The sequence below is a fragment of the Mastigoproctus giganteus genome, chromosome 9 (assembly GCF_048544385.1).
Source record: "Mastigoproctus giganteus isolate SK-2022 chromosome 9, ASM4854438v1, whole genome shotgun sequence".
NCBI lineage: Eukaryota > Metazoa > Arthropoda > Arachnida > Uropygi > Thelyphonidae > Mastigoproctus > Mastigoproctus giganteus.
Window position 1 is genome coordinate 43546876 of NC_143583.1, and position 14053 is coordinate 43560928.

A 14053-nucleotide genomic window follows, 5' to 3' on the forward strand; every position below is an offset into this window, starting at 1 on the left:
TGCCTCCTGTGGTCTTCCGTCAAAAGGATATCAGAAGGATTTTGATGAATCTTGATGCTAAGAAAGCTCCAGGTCCTGATGGTATTTCTCCACTTGTTCTCAAAACCTGTGCTCCTGAACTTACTCCTATTCTTTACCGCCTTTTTTCACTTTCTTATTCCAAAGGTGTTTTTCCTTCTGCTTGGAAATTTGCTCATATCCAGCCAGTTCCTAAAAAGGGTGACAAATCCCTCCCATCCAATTATCGTCCCATTGCAATTACTTCTACTCTTTCTAAAGTAATGGAGAAATCAATTAACCACCAACTCTTAAACTACCTAGAAATCTTCCGTCTGATCAACGATCGCCAGTATGGATTCCGTCAGTGTCGATCCACTGGTGATATTCTGGCTTATGTTACCCATTTATGGACTAATTCAATGGAAAGGTTCGGTGAAACACAAGTAGTTGCTCTTGACATCTCAAAGGCTTTGGATCGTGTTTGGCATAAAGGTCTTCTAAACAAGCTTCCATCTTATGGTTTGCCAACTGTTTTTAGTAATTGGTTATCCAGTTTTCTCTCTGATCGCTCACTGAGGGTGATGGTAGATGGCTCTCTGTCTTCTAACTTCTCCACTAATGCCAGTGTCCCCCAAGGTTCAGTTCTTTCCCCCACTCTTTTCCTCTTGTATATCAATGACCTTCTCCCATTGACTGGAAATCCTATCCATAGTTTTGCCGATGATAGCACATTGCATTCAACTTTCCATTTTGAGAAACCTTGTCCAGCTCAATCAGCTTCAAGTTCTCGAAAATCTGCTGCCAATTCCTATTCCTTAAATGCCGATCTTCAGATAATTCTCCAGTGGGGCAAAGACAACTTAGTTGATTTCAACCCTTCTAAAACTCAGTCTTGTCTTATATCTCGCAAAAAGGATTCTTCTACTCCTATGCTTATCTTTAGTGACACTCCGATTTCTAGGCAAAATGATATATCTCTTTTGGGGATTACCCTGACTTCTAATCTCTCTTGGCACAAGCACATTACAAATATTGCTTCCTCTGCATCTAAAAAACTTGGTTTTCTCTTTCGCTCTCGGCGTTACTTTTCTCCCAAACAGCTGCTCACTCTGTATAAATCGCAAATCCGCCCTGCCATGGAATATTGTTCCCACATCTGGGGTGGTGCCCCCAAAACCTCTCTCAGGCTTCTTGGTTCCATTCAGAAGAGGGCAGTTAGGTTAATTAATGATTCATCTCTAACAGAGTCTCTCCACTCGCTTTCTCATAGATGCACTGTTTCTGCTGCATGCCTCTTCTACAGATACTTCCATGGGCACTGTTCTTCTGAATTGGCTTCTATAATTCCCGCTCTCTCTTTCAAAACAGTTCGAACACGTGCCGCCACCAGCCAACATCCATTTACTGTCCAACTTCAAACCCACAGAACCTACTTTTCATCTTCCTCATTTATTCATTCAACTGCCGTTTTCTGGAACAACCTTCCTTCATACGTATTTCCTGAAAATTACAAACTACAGAAGTTCAAGTCCAATATCAACAAATATCTTCTTTCATTTCTCAACCTCCAACCCAAGCACGGTACTAAGTACTATAGGTTATAATACCTCTCGTGTTTGGGGTTCTCATAAAAAAAAAAAAAAAAAAAAAAGTTTGTGAGAGGAAAAATTTCTGGTTTATTCATTCAAGCAGTAGTTGCCACACGAAGAGCATGCATCGATATACCAACTGTGAGTGGTCAGACATGCATCGAGTGTATGGATTAGCAGAGGGCAATGGAGGAGCCACTCAACGAATTTATGGAGAACGCTTCCCAGACAGACATGTACCGGACCACCGTTTATTTGTGCATGTGCATCAAAATTTGTGCAGTTATGGGTCATTTAGAGGTAACAGGAGTAGTGCGGGCAGACCACTTTCAACACGAACTCCCACCATGGAAGAAAGTGTGTTGAATGCCATCCAGAATAATCCTACTACCAGCACAAGTGCCATTGCCTCTGCCTTAGGAGTGTCTCGTTGCAGTGTACAGCGTGTCTGGCACTACAATTCCTTACACCCCTTTCATCTCCAAAGGATTCAGTTACTGCTCCCCCAAGATCATCCTGCACGTGTGGCTTTTGCGCAGTGGTTTCTCCAAGAAAGTGTTCAAGACTTGAATTTTCCTGCCTATGTTTTGTTCACGGATGAAGCTTATTTGACTCGTGAAGGCTTTATTCAGTCAGCACAATGCTCATGTGTGGGCTCATGACAACCCACATGATGTGCGCCCTCATGCAGCGCACCATTGCTTTGCATTAAATATGTGGACAGGTATGGTCGGTGACTGCTTAGTCGGCCCATTCCTGTTACCATCCTGCATGAACTCGGCTAATTATTGGATCTTTCTTGAACAAGTTCTACAAGGGTTACTTGACGATGTTCCAGCAAATGTGAGACGCAACATTTGGTTTCAACATGACGGGGCACCTGCCCATTATGGAAGTTGTGTTCGTGACCATTTGACCAGCAGTTTTGGATGTCGATGGATTGACCGTGGTGGACCCGTTGCCTGGCCTGGCTCCCATACTCACCTGCTTTATCGAGTCTTGATTTCTTTCTGTGGGGACCCCTCAAACTATCGTGTATGAATCGCCTGTGGAGACGGAAATGGATTTCGGTGCGAGACTCGTCTGTGCTGCTGCTACTGTCAAAGAAACTCCAGGTGTGTTCGACCGTGTCCGCCAATCCATATTGCGTTGGTGTCACGCATGCAGCGCGTCTCATGGTGGAACCTTCGAGCATCTGTTGTAACATCATGAAATGCATCCATCTCGTACTCCCTTGTTAATATTATGTCAAATAAATGTTTGCCACTAATTACTGTCTTGTGTCATTTCTGCTTCTTGTGCCTCTGCTATTATTTTCCCGTGACGTTTCCGGTTATGGGTTCCTATGCGATTCACATTCCTTTAGATGCTACCTACCTCCCCTAAACGTTTGTACCAATATTGTTGAGACACCCTGTGTGTGTGTATTTTTTTTTTTTTATTTATTTATTTATTTTTTTACCGTAATAGATACCATAAAATAGAATTGACTAATATATATGCACACATATATAAGAGGGGGTATCAAAAAGTTCGTAGCCTGACCTAGATAAAACATCAGTAGGAAGATGCCATTTTTAATATAAGTTGTCTACATATTCAATAACTAATGTGAAATTTCATTCCCATAGGGGTGATTGTACACTAGAGGTGGAGCCTGGAATCTGAGGAAGGAGGCTATGGTTGACAAAGTGGAATATCGAGCAGTGATTAAGTTCTTGCATTTGCAGGGCAAGAAAGCTCAGGAAATTGACGAAGAAATGAAAGCTCTGTATGAGCAGAATTTTCAATCCTATGACACTGTAAAAAAGTGGAAACAGGAGTTTCAGTGCGGTTGTACAAATGTCTTTGACGAGCCAAGAGAAGGAAGGCCATAACATCCACAGACAGTGAGACGGTTGCAAAGGTTGAGCAGCTGGTGCTGAGTGACAGACGTATGACAATTCATTTCATCGCAAATGCAGTGGGAATTAGTTATGGTTCTGCCCACAGCATTTTACATGACCATCTGCACATGTCTAAGGTCTCTGCATGATGGGTTCCAAGATTGCTGATGCCTTTGCAGAAGCAATGTTGAATGCAGTTTTCTTGCCTAGTGTCCCGATCAGAGGAGGGCTCCAAAATCACTGTTTTAAAAACTTATTGCTGTTTTTTACTAATATTTTTAAGCAATTTTTATCAGAAACTGAACTTTTTACCTGCCTAGGTCAATGAACTTTGCTTGAAGATTAATTTGAAAATTGTTTTTTCAAAAATGACTTTACCGATTTTGATGAAATTTTATATTTATTTTTTAAATTATATAATTTGTTTCTTTTGTTATCATAATAAATTGAAAATATTCTTTACTAGTGTTATCTTTAGATGCCCCCCCCCCCCCAAATTCCATTTTGCCTTGGGGCCCCATGAAGGTATAATGTGCCACTGTACAGAGGGTGAATCATGTGGAGTGTTAGTTTTCTCAAAACTAAGTAAAGTGTTATTTTTTTGGAGGCATAACTTGTACTCCAATTTCAGAGGAATTTGGAAGTCTATTTCAGATAATGAGGAACTGGGACTCAAAAGTTTTAAATAGCATAAGAGGTAAATTAAGTATTTTGAAAGCCCTCAGTTGATATATAAATTTTGTTTTATGCTTAAGAACCTCCAAAAAAAAAAAAAAAAAAAAAAAATGAAAGCCCAACTCTAAAAAGAGTTTGAGAAAGCCTAACTCACAAGAAAACTTGTAATTTTATTGTTATTTTCTCTGCATACAGTGTCTTTTTGGATGAAGGTGGAGACAATCATCTATGTGACTACCTGAGTAAACCAGTGAATAAATACAGATTAGATGGTTTTGTGCATGTGTGTGTGTGTGTGAGGCGCCTCTGTAGCCAGGTGGGCAGGAGCGCAGTGCGTAACACACGCTTCTTGATTAGACCGGGGTTCGAGCCTGTGACCACCAAATACGGAGGATGCGGAAAGGTCAGGGAATGACCACTGCATATCCTCGGAGCAATATGGCCTTAGTTGCTAATGCTCCTAAAAACCAAACAACAACAACAACAGCATGTGTGTGTAAATAACTTAATTTACATACTTTCCTCACGTTGGGAGAGGAAATAAGTAATTATATTACTTATATAACATAATGTAGTTTGTCAGTTGAATTGGAGTAGGTTAAGTGAAGAGTAGTTTTTCATTAGCAACTGTAAACTGGTGTAATTGTTTAATGGTGTAACTAATTATAACGTAGTCACATGTAACATTGTAACTTTTTTTTTTATATTATTTGTAGGTTCTTATCTCGATTATATTGGTATCCACTTAAAGTTATATATACAGGAAGCTCAGTGGTTTTAGCGAAGCACATTCAATTGCCCTTTGCATCCTTAGTGAACATACTGCTGTGGATCCTTCAAATATTGAATATTTACTGGTTCCTGGTGAGTTAATTTTTTAAAATAATTAATTTATTTTTTTAAAGGATTTGTTATTGACCAAACAGATCCCAATGGTAAATTTACCCAGATCCTCTCCCTTAATATCAAACAAGAATAAATGCATTGTCAGTGTTTTTAATGCCCTAACCACCCACCCCCTCCAACAATCCCTTATGTTTCAGAATACATGATAGTTGAGGTGCAGTTGATGTATAATAATCAGGCCCCTGACTCAGGCTTTTGGGCTAATTTTACTTAACGTTAATTAAAATCTGATATAATTATACAGTTAGTCCTTGTTTTATGAATGTTCACATAGTTCCGGAAATGCTTGGTTTCCGATTTTTGAAGGTCTGTCTATGACACTTAACTGTTCACATCACCTTATAGTAACTATTTAAAATGTCCACCTTCTGCCTGAATACAGGCCTCATCGACATCTCATGGACTCTCGAAGATGGTGCTAAATTCCTGGCATGTTTCATATTGTCTCACAACATGCCACAATTTGATTGTGGAGAGTTTCCACACCAATTACGGAGTCAAATACACCGATGACTTTAAATGGCCCCACAAGAAGAAATCTAGTGCGTTTAAATCAGATGAGCATTGGAGGCTAGGCAGTTGATCCACCTCTACCTATCCACCGACCAGGAAACCTTTGATTCAAGTAAGTGCAGGCTAGGTGGCTGAAATGTGCTGGAGCACCATTGTGCATGAAGTGTGCTTGTTGTTGAATGATCAGTGGCACGTCGTCCAAGAAATCAGGCATGTTGTTTTCCAAGAAAGTTTCTGTACGCCTGCCCTGTGAGTTTGTTTTTGAAGTACATGGCACCCAAATAACTTATCACCAGAAACACCCGCCCAGATGTTGAGGCTGAACCGCTGTTGGTGATGTGATGGAAGAATTGCATGTGAATTTCCTCAGCCCATACATGCTGATTGTGAAAGTTTTGGATTCTGTCCCGTGTGAACTGTGCTTCATCTGTGAATGTTTCACAGATGAAGCACAGTTCACACGAATGTTTCACTGCTTCATCTAAGGCAGGAAAGTGAGGAGCTGTACCACACTGCTGCAAGAACCACTGGCAGAACATTACTCGCGCAGTCCCTTTTCAGTCCCATCTGCTGGTGACAAGGCCTGTACCCATTGCAGACAGTAAGGACACAGTTGGTGTTCTCGCAACACTCTCCAAATAGTTGAACGTTGAACAGCCAGTTGCGTTGCTATTCTGCGTGTGCTGATTCCAAGAGTGGCATGCACAATATCCAAAATCTCTTCCTCTACTTCAGGAGTCGTAGATCTTGGGCTTCCTCTGTCGGCAGCACGAGGTGTAAAGTCCCATGTTCACAAAGGTGGCAGTGGATACCTTCAAACGTTTTCCTGTCTGGACATCTTCATTCTGGGAACCTTTCGTGGTACAAACGACAAGCCTCCAGAGCATTGCCGTCTGCCAAACCATACATAAAGTGCATATCCGCTTGCTCCTGATTTGAGTACATGGTCGGAACGGAAAACCACCAGATTCTGTCAGTACCTTGTGATGAAGGAAATCACCTGCGGGAGATAAAACATTCCAGTTAATAACTCGGGAACCAAGCATTTCTGGAACTATGTTGATATAAAATATTTTTATTGTCTACATATGAGGAACTCATTCCTGAAGTTATGCCGTGTATTTTTGAGACACCCTGTATATACATCTGCATCCTTTGCTGTTGCTTTGTGGGCTCTTGTGCATTTGTCATATTCAACTTATTTTTATTTTTCCATTTCTCCTGGTTTTATATTTTATATCAATTTAAGAATTAGCTAACTGCTGCTTTGTGCAATGCTATTCTTTGAATTACAACCAGTCTGTTTTATATCTTCGGTTAGTTTGCTTGTTGCACATCCTGCCATATTTCTAAATGCTTTTTAGTCTTAATTTTATCTATATTTTTAAGATGGGTGTTTGCACCATCATTCCGGAAATATTCCGTTCCGTATCTCTATACACTTCATTATCAAAATTGACCAAAGAGGTCACTGGTTTTCAATTTCTTACAGCTCTCTTTGCCGTTAGGTTTATTATTATAAATTATTAATGCATAGAACTGCACTTATGTGCTACTGCTTTGGTCACGGTTATCGTATTGACCGTGTGTGTTTGTGCTGTCATTTCTAGCCCCTTCTTTTCGATATATCAGATATAGATTTTAAAGTGTTTTGCAATTTTTAGCAACCATTAAATTTAAATCTCTATTTTATTCGATGTTTCCGACTTTCACCACATTAGCATTTATATTAGTATCCAGCCTATGGCCATTTGCTTGCTTCAGAATTTATGAAAATTCTGAAATTAACACACAATTTATGGACACTACCTTGTCCATAAATTGTGTGTTATACTGCTTTCCCTTTTCAGTCCCATTTTCTTAAATTTCTTTTCTTAAATTTTTTACACAGTTATGGGCAAGTATAGAAAAGAATACTTGATGAGAATCAGTCGAAAGAGCAAGCTGGCTTTAGGACAGGATTCTCAACTATGGATCACCTTCATGTAATGTCACAGCTAATGGAGAAAGCAAATGAATGTAAAACACCATTATGCTTGGCATTTATGGATTATGAAAAGGCATTTGACTTCACACAGCATAAGGCAATGTTTCGGGCATTGGAAAGACAAGGCATAGATACCCAATATATTATGATTTTGAAGAAAATATATGAGAATGCTACATCCTTTATTAGACTAGACAAAGATAGTAGTAAATTTAAAATTGAGAAAGGAGTTCTACAAGGAGACACATCTCCGAAGTTGTTTACTGCTGCCCTTGAGGAAGCTTTCAGAAGATTAGACTGGTCGCAGAAACGAGTCAATGTGAATGGAGAGTATCTAAACCATTTATGATTTGCAAATGACATTGTGGTCATAAGCCATAATCCCAAAGAATTAGAGGAAAATCTTAATCAGTTATGCAGAGTTAGTAAGGATTTTGGACTAAAGATGAATATGGCTAAAACAAAAGAAATGATGAACAAGTATGCCACAGAAAGGGTTATAATGATTGAAGGAGCAGTAATTGAAAAGGTGGAGTCATATACTTATCTGGGACAAGTCATTAGCTGTAATAATGATAAATGGCTGGAAGTCAAGAGAAGAATAAATTTTGGATGGATAGTATTCAGGAAATATAGTCACATACTGAGGAGCAATATTCCAATTTGTCTGAAACGTAAAACAGTATACATTGGTTCATTATTCCGCAGCAGTGCGTAGAACATGCTTCTTTATTAGACTGGGGTTCGAGCCCATGACCACCAAATATGGAGGATGTGGAAAGGTCAGGGAATGACCACCACATATCCCCGGAGCAATATGGCCTTAGTTGCTAATGCTCTTAAAAACCAAATAACAAACAACAAACCAAAAGAATGGAAGAGAAGCTGAGAACTACACAGCGTAGAATGGAACGAATTATATTGGGAATCAGACTGTTAGATAAGAAGAGAAACAAATGGATTAGGCAGCAAACTCAAGTAAAGGACATTCTTATCAAAACTAAAGAACTAAAATGGTCTTGGGCAGAACACATAGCTTGAAGACATGATGACAGATGGACTAAGAAAATAACAGAATGGTACCCAAGAGGAGCTAAGAGAAAACCTGGAAGACAACAATGGAGATGGACAGATGAAATTCATGAGTTTGTGGGTAGTAAATGGATGACCATTGCACAAAACAGAAGGAACTGGAAAGTTGCTGGAGAGGCCTTCATTCTGCAGTGGATTGAAAATGGCTGATGATAGAAATGCAATCCTTTGATGCATGGTCAGGTGTAGTCCCCTGATGAAATACTTGATCATGCATCAGATTTTGCTTTTGCTGTCATTAGATTTTATTGCATCTTTTCTCTAATTCCCCTTTTTGAATTATAGCCAGATTTGCCCACCCTTATCTGATGCTAGTGACCATTATTTTTATTTTTCATTCTTATTTAATTTTGTACAAATCACTTCATTTTAATCGTCTTTATGATACAACCTGCATTTTTTTCTTGGTTTTTTGGCATTCAGTGTAACTTACATTTCCATCTTTATATTTAAATGTTATATTTCTTACTATTTATATATATATACATTTGCATCCTTTGCTGCTTTGCATGCTCTGGTGCTTTTGTCATATTCAACTTATTTTTATTTTTCACTTTTTTTCTGGTTTCAACTCTGGTATTTTATTTTATATCAATTTAAGAATTAGCTATCTGCTGCTTTGCGCGATCCTATTCTTTAAATTACAGCCACCTCTGTTTGTTACACATCCTGCCTGCCATACTTCTACATACTTTTTAGTCTGAAATTTAGCATGCATTTTCTCATATTTCGGTTATCTTTTTCGTCTTATTTCGAAATTTGTGTAACTTACATTTCCAGCTTCACATTTATATGTATATATACATATGCATCCTTTGCTGCTGCTTTGCACGCTCTGGTGCATTTGTTATATACAGCTAATTTTTTTTTCACTTTTTCTCCTCATTTTAACTCTCTGGTATTATTTTTATATATATATATATATATATATATATTAAAAAAATAATGGTGATAGTTATTATAATAATATAACTATAAATAAAATTATAATTCATAATACAAATTATATATACTTATATAATAATTTTATTCTTTATATAGAGGTACTAAATAAACATCAATTATAGCTCACCACAAAATTAAAAGATACCATACAATGGATACCGTACCTTTTTATAATGAAATAAATATATAAATTTAAAAAAAATAAGTTTAAGTAACCTAAACCCAAATTACAAGGCACCCCTGGAATGTTGTTGCAGCACCCCTAAGGTGCCATGGCAATTCGGTTGAAAACCCCTACTGTAGACTGTCAGAGAATCAAAGGATAATGAGGTTATTAGGATTGGTGTCACCGCAGATGGTGACAAACAAAAGCATGATGCTTTTGTTGAAGAATGCTGTTATATTGATGGGGTTGAATTTTTGTTTCAATTGCCTGCTTTCCCTTACACCACCTTCACACACCTTTTGAAGTAGATTTTCAAAATGACTTGAATGTGGAACAGTCTTGACATAATCAGAAAAGTTGAAGATTTCCTTCAAGTGCTATAGAGAACCCTAAAATAGGGAGCGACTTCTCATTTTGTTTCAGAAAACTTTAGCTATCAACGTCAATCATTTCTTTTTTATTTTATACTGTATGTTTTAATTTTTTACTCTTCATTTATGATTATTATTCATTATAGTAAATACATATTAGTAAAATAATAAGAGGAGTATACCTCAATATAGTGCGTAGAACCCTTCCGTATGATACCCTCCAGAAATTAAAACGGAAAAAACGAAAAAATCGGCAAACTTACCGGTACATTAGAGTAAAAAATAAATAATTAAATAATCAATTTAACACAATACAAATCAATTTAAAACAATTAAAAATCAAATTAATGCAATTAAAAGAATCAAACGAAAATATTCAAAACGATTTTCCTTCCTGAAGCTGACAACGCTTTTCGACCGTATGTCGTGATCACAGGAATGAAAATTACCGAATCGGGTTAAACCTGTTACTTAAATAGAGATTATTTGTCTTCGCGCATGCGCGTAAAGGTCCACGAATCGGAGATCAAATATGGCCGCCGAACATTAACAGAATTCTCGTGTAATTTAATTTCAACGGTTTCTGCAATTAATAGTCGCGTATAATTACGTTGAACTTTAAGTGTTTTGGCTTCGTTAAATAAAAAAGTATGTTTTTCGTTAATGGCATGAAAGGCTAATTCTGACGCTGCTGAACGAGAAACACGAACTGAGGCTTCATGTTGATTTACACGAATATTAAGAGAAAATCGGGTCGAACCCTGATAAGACGAGTCGCAATCACCGCAAGAAATGTTGTATACCAGATCATTAATTTGTGTTGCGAACGCTGAAAGAACCGAGCGATTGTTCAATATAGTGTGTAACTTACGTATTGGCCTAGCTACAATTTTAAATTCGGTATCTTTAAAGAATCTGTTAAGCTGTTTGTGCCACTGTTCAACATATGGGACAGAAATAAAGTATTTTTTGATGTTACTATTGTTGATCGGTGTAGTATTTTGTATCCTATCCTTAGCTTGTACCCTAATTCGGTTTATTGTGGTAATGGAATAACCCCTGTTTAAGAATCTGCTAGTTAATATTTGTATTTCTGAGTCCAAAGCAGATTCCGTCGTTGAATATTTATAGGCATTAAGAAATTGATTAAAGATAATCGATCTTTTGTAGGTGAACGGGTGATAGCTATTATAATGTAGAAGCATACCGGTGTTTGTAGGTTTTCGATAGATGCTAAATTGTATTCTATTCGCGTCCCGGGTAAGCGTGAAATTTAGAAAGTTTAATGACTTAGTATCCGTATCCTCGCTTTCCAATGTAAATTTGAGTCTAGAATGAATATTATTAAACGAATGTAAAATGTCTTGGATAGTATTACTATCGGTAATAACTAGAACATCATCTAAATACCTCCCATAGTATGTGATAACCCGTATCACATACTATGGGAGGTATTTAGATGATGTTCTAGTTATTACCGATAGTAATACTATCCAAGACATTTTACATTCGTTTAATAATATTCATTCTAGACTCAAATTTACATTGGAAAGGGAGGATACGGATACAAAGTCATTAAACTTTCTAAATTTCACGCTTACTCGGGACTCGAATAAAATACAATTTAGCATCTATCAAAAACCTACAAACACCGGTATGCTTCTACATTATAATAGCTATCACCCGTTCACCTACAAAAGATCGATTATCTTTAATCAATTTCTTAATGCCTATAAATATTCAACGACGGATTCTGCTTTGTACTCAGAAATACAAATATTAACTAGCAGATTCTTAAACAGGGGTTATTCCATTACCACAATAAACCGAATTAGGGTACAAGGATAAGCTAAGGATAGGATACAAAATACTACACCAATCAACAATAGTAATATCAAAAAATACTTTATTTCTGTCCCATACGTTGAACAGTGGCACAAACAGCTTAACAGATTCTTTAAAGATACCGAATTTAAAATTGTAGCTAGTCCAATGCAGAAGTTACACACTATACTGAACAATCACTCGGTTCTTTCAGCGTTCGCAACACAAATTAATGATCTGGTATACAACATTTCTTGCGGTGATTGCGACTCGTCTTATCAGGGTTCGACCCGATTTTCTCTTAATATTCGTGTAAATCAACATGAAGCCTCAGTTCGTGTTTCTCGTTCAGCAGCGTCAGAATTAGCCTTTCATGCCATTAACGAAAAACATACTTTTTTATTTAACGAAGCCAAAACACTTAAAGTTCAACGTAATTATACGCGACTATTAATTGCAGAAACCGTTGAAATTAAATTACACGAGAATTCTGTTAATGTTCGGCGGCCATATTTGATCTCCGATTCGTGGACCTTTACGCGCATGCGCGAAGACAAATAATCTCTATTTAAGTAACAGGTTTAACCCGATTCGGTAATTTTCATTCCTGTGATCACGACATACGGTCGAAAAGCGTTGTCAGCTTCAGGAAGGAAAATCGTTTTGAATATTTTCGTTTGATTCTTTTAATTGCGTTAATTTGATTTTTAATTGTTTTAAATTGATTTGTATTGTGTTAAATTGATTATTTAATTATTTATTTTTTACTCTAATGTACCGGTAAGTTTGCCGATTTTTTCGTTTTTTCCGTTTTAATTTCTGGAGGGTATCATACGGAAGGGTTCTACGCACTATATTGAGGTATACTCCTCTTATTATTTTACTAATATTATTATCAACGTAGAACATATTGAGTAGCACAGCTCTGATTCACACTATCTAAGTAAATACATATATACTATATTTACTTTTAGTTACTATTATTTATATATGCATGCACTGCCTCAATCACAACATCCCTAATTACTCCTTAAAGATGTCAATCTTTTCCAGCTGTACAGTAATATTCTTTAAAAAAATTAATAAAAATCATTAAAATCTGCATTGTATCATCATACTAATTCTAATTTTTCCATTTTATTTAAAATGTTAGGAAACATATTCCTGAGGGAATTTGGTAACTATGCAAAGTGGTGAAGTCCAAATGTGTACTGTTACCAAATCATTAATATTTATCAGTACTGTGAGTTACCTATTAAGGTGGCAATTAGATTATTTCTCTGGGGCACTAGAACAAGTAAGCACTTCTTTTTAGTAAATGGAAGGGATTTCATCTGTGAGGACTTATCACTCCAAGTAGCACCAGCATCTGCTGTTTGTAGCATTCTAACATCAACAGATGCATTTGAATGAGATTCAAAATCCACATCACTTGAATAGAATTCTGTGTGACTATTAGATGACATATTTTCAAGAGTTGATTCAATGTCATTAGCTTCATCATACTATCTATCCCTGTTCTTTTTCAGTCCTGATGTCCTAGGCTGTGGATCCATTATAACAACTGTTTAGAGTAAAATTTTATAGGAAAATTTTTCATACAAAATTTGATTAAAGTTTTTTTTTTATTGTTTCTGAAGAATTGAAGAATTATGATTGAATAATTAACCTTGCTGAATTTTAATTCTTTCTAAAGAATTCTTTTCTAATTCTTTTTTAATTCTTTTCTGAAGAATTAAAATTCATCTGGAGTCAACGTTTTAGCTGTTATCCACCTCCCAAAATTTATTAGTGACATTTCAAAATGCATATTCAGATAGTTAAATATTATTAAGCACATGGACAATACAGTGTTTAGCTGCTAACTGTCCAGATTTAAAATTGAGCATCCATCTTTTTGATCCTCCCTTTCCGTTTTAATAATATAATTGTCTCTATCTTTTTAAAGGTCAGAGAATGACCACTGCATATCCACGGAGCAATATGGCCTTAGTTACTAATGCTCCTAAAAACTAAATAACAACAACTATCTTTTCCACAAAAAAAAAAAAAAAAAAAAAAAAAAACATTGAATTTTTTGAAAAGTCTGCAAATTTTTT

At 36.7% G+C, this 14053-nt stretch overlaps 1 protein-coding gene across 1 annotated transcript in view; it reads left to right on the forward strand.

Moving 5' to 3' along the window:
• The window catches only part of LOC150080183 (ceramide synthase 1-like), a 98101-nt gene that overhangs the window by 48164 nt on the left and 35884 nt on the right, over positions 1 to 14053 (forward strand). The window contains exon 5 of the mRNA XM_090380639.1: positions 4867 to 5014. Within this exon, the coding sequence (XP_090236765.1) occupies positions 4867 to 5014 (148 nt within the window). The remainder of the gene's footprint in view (positions 1 to 4866; positions 5015 to 14053) is intronic.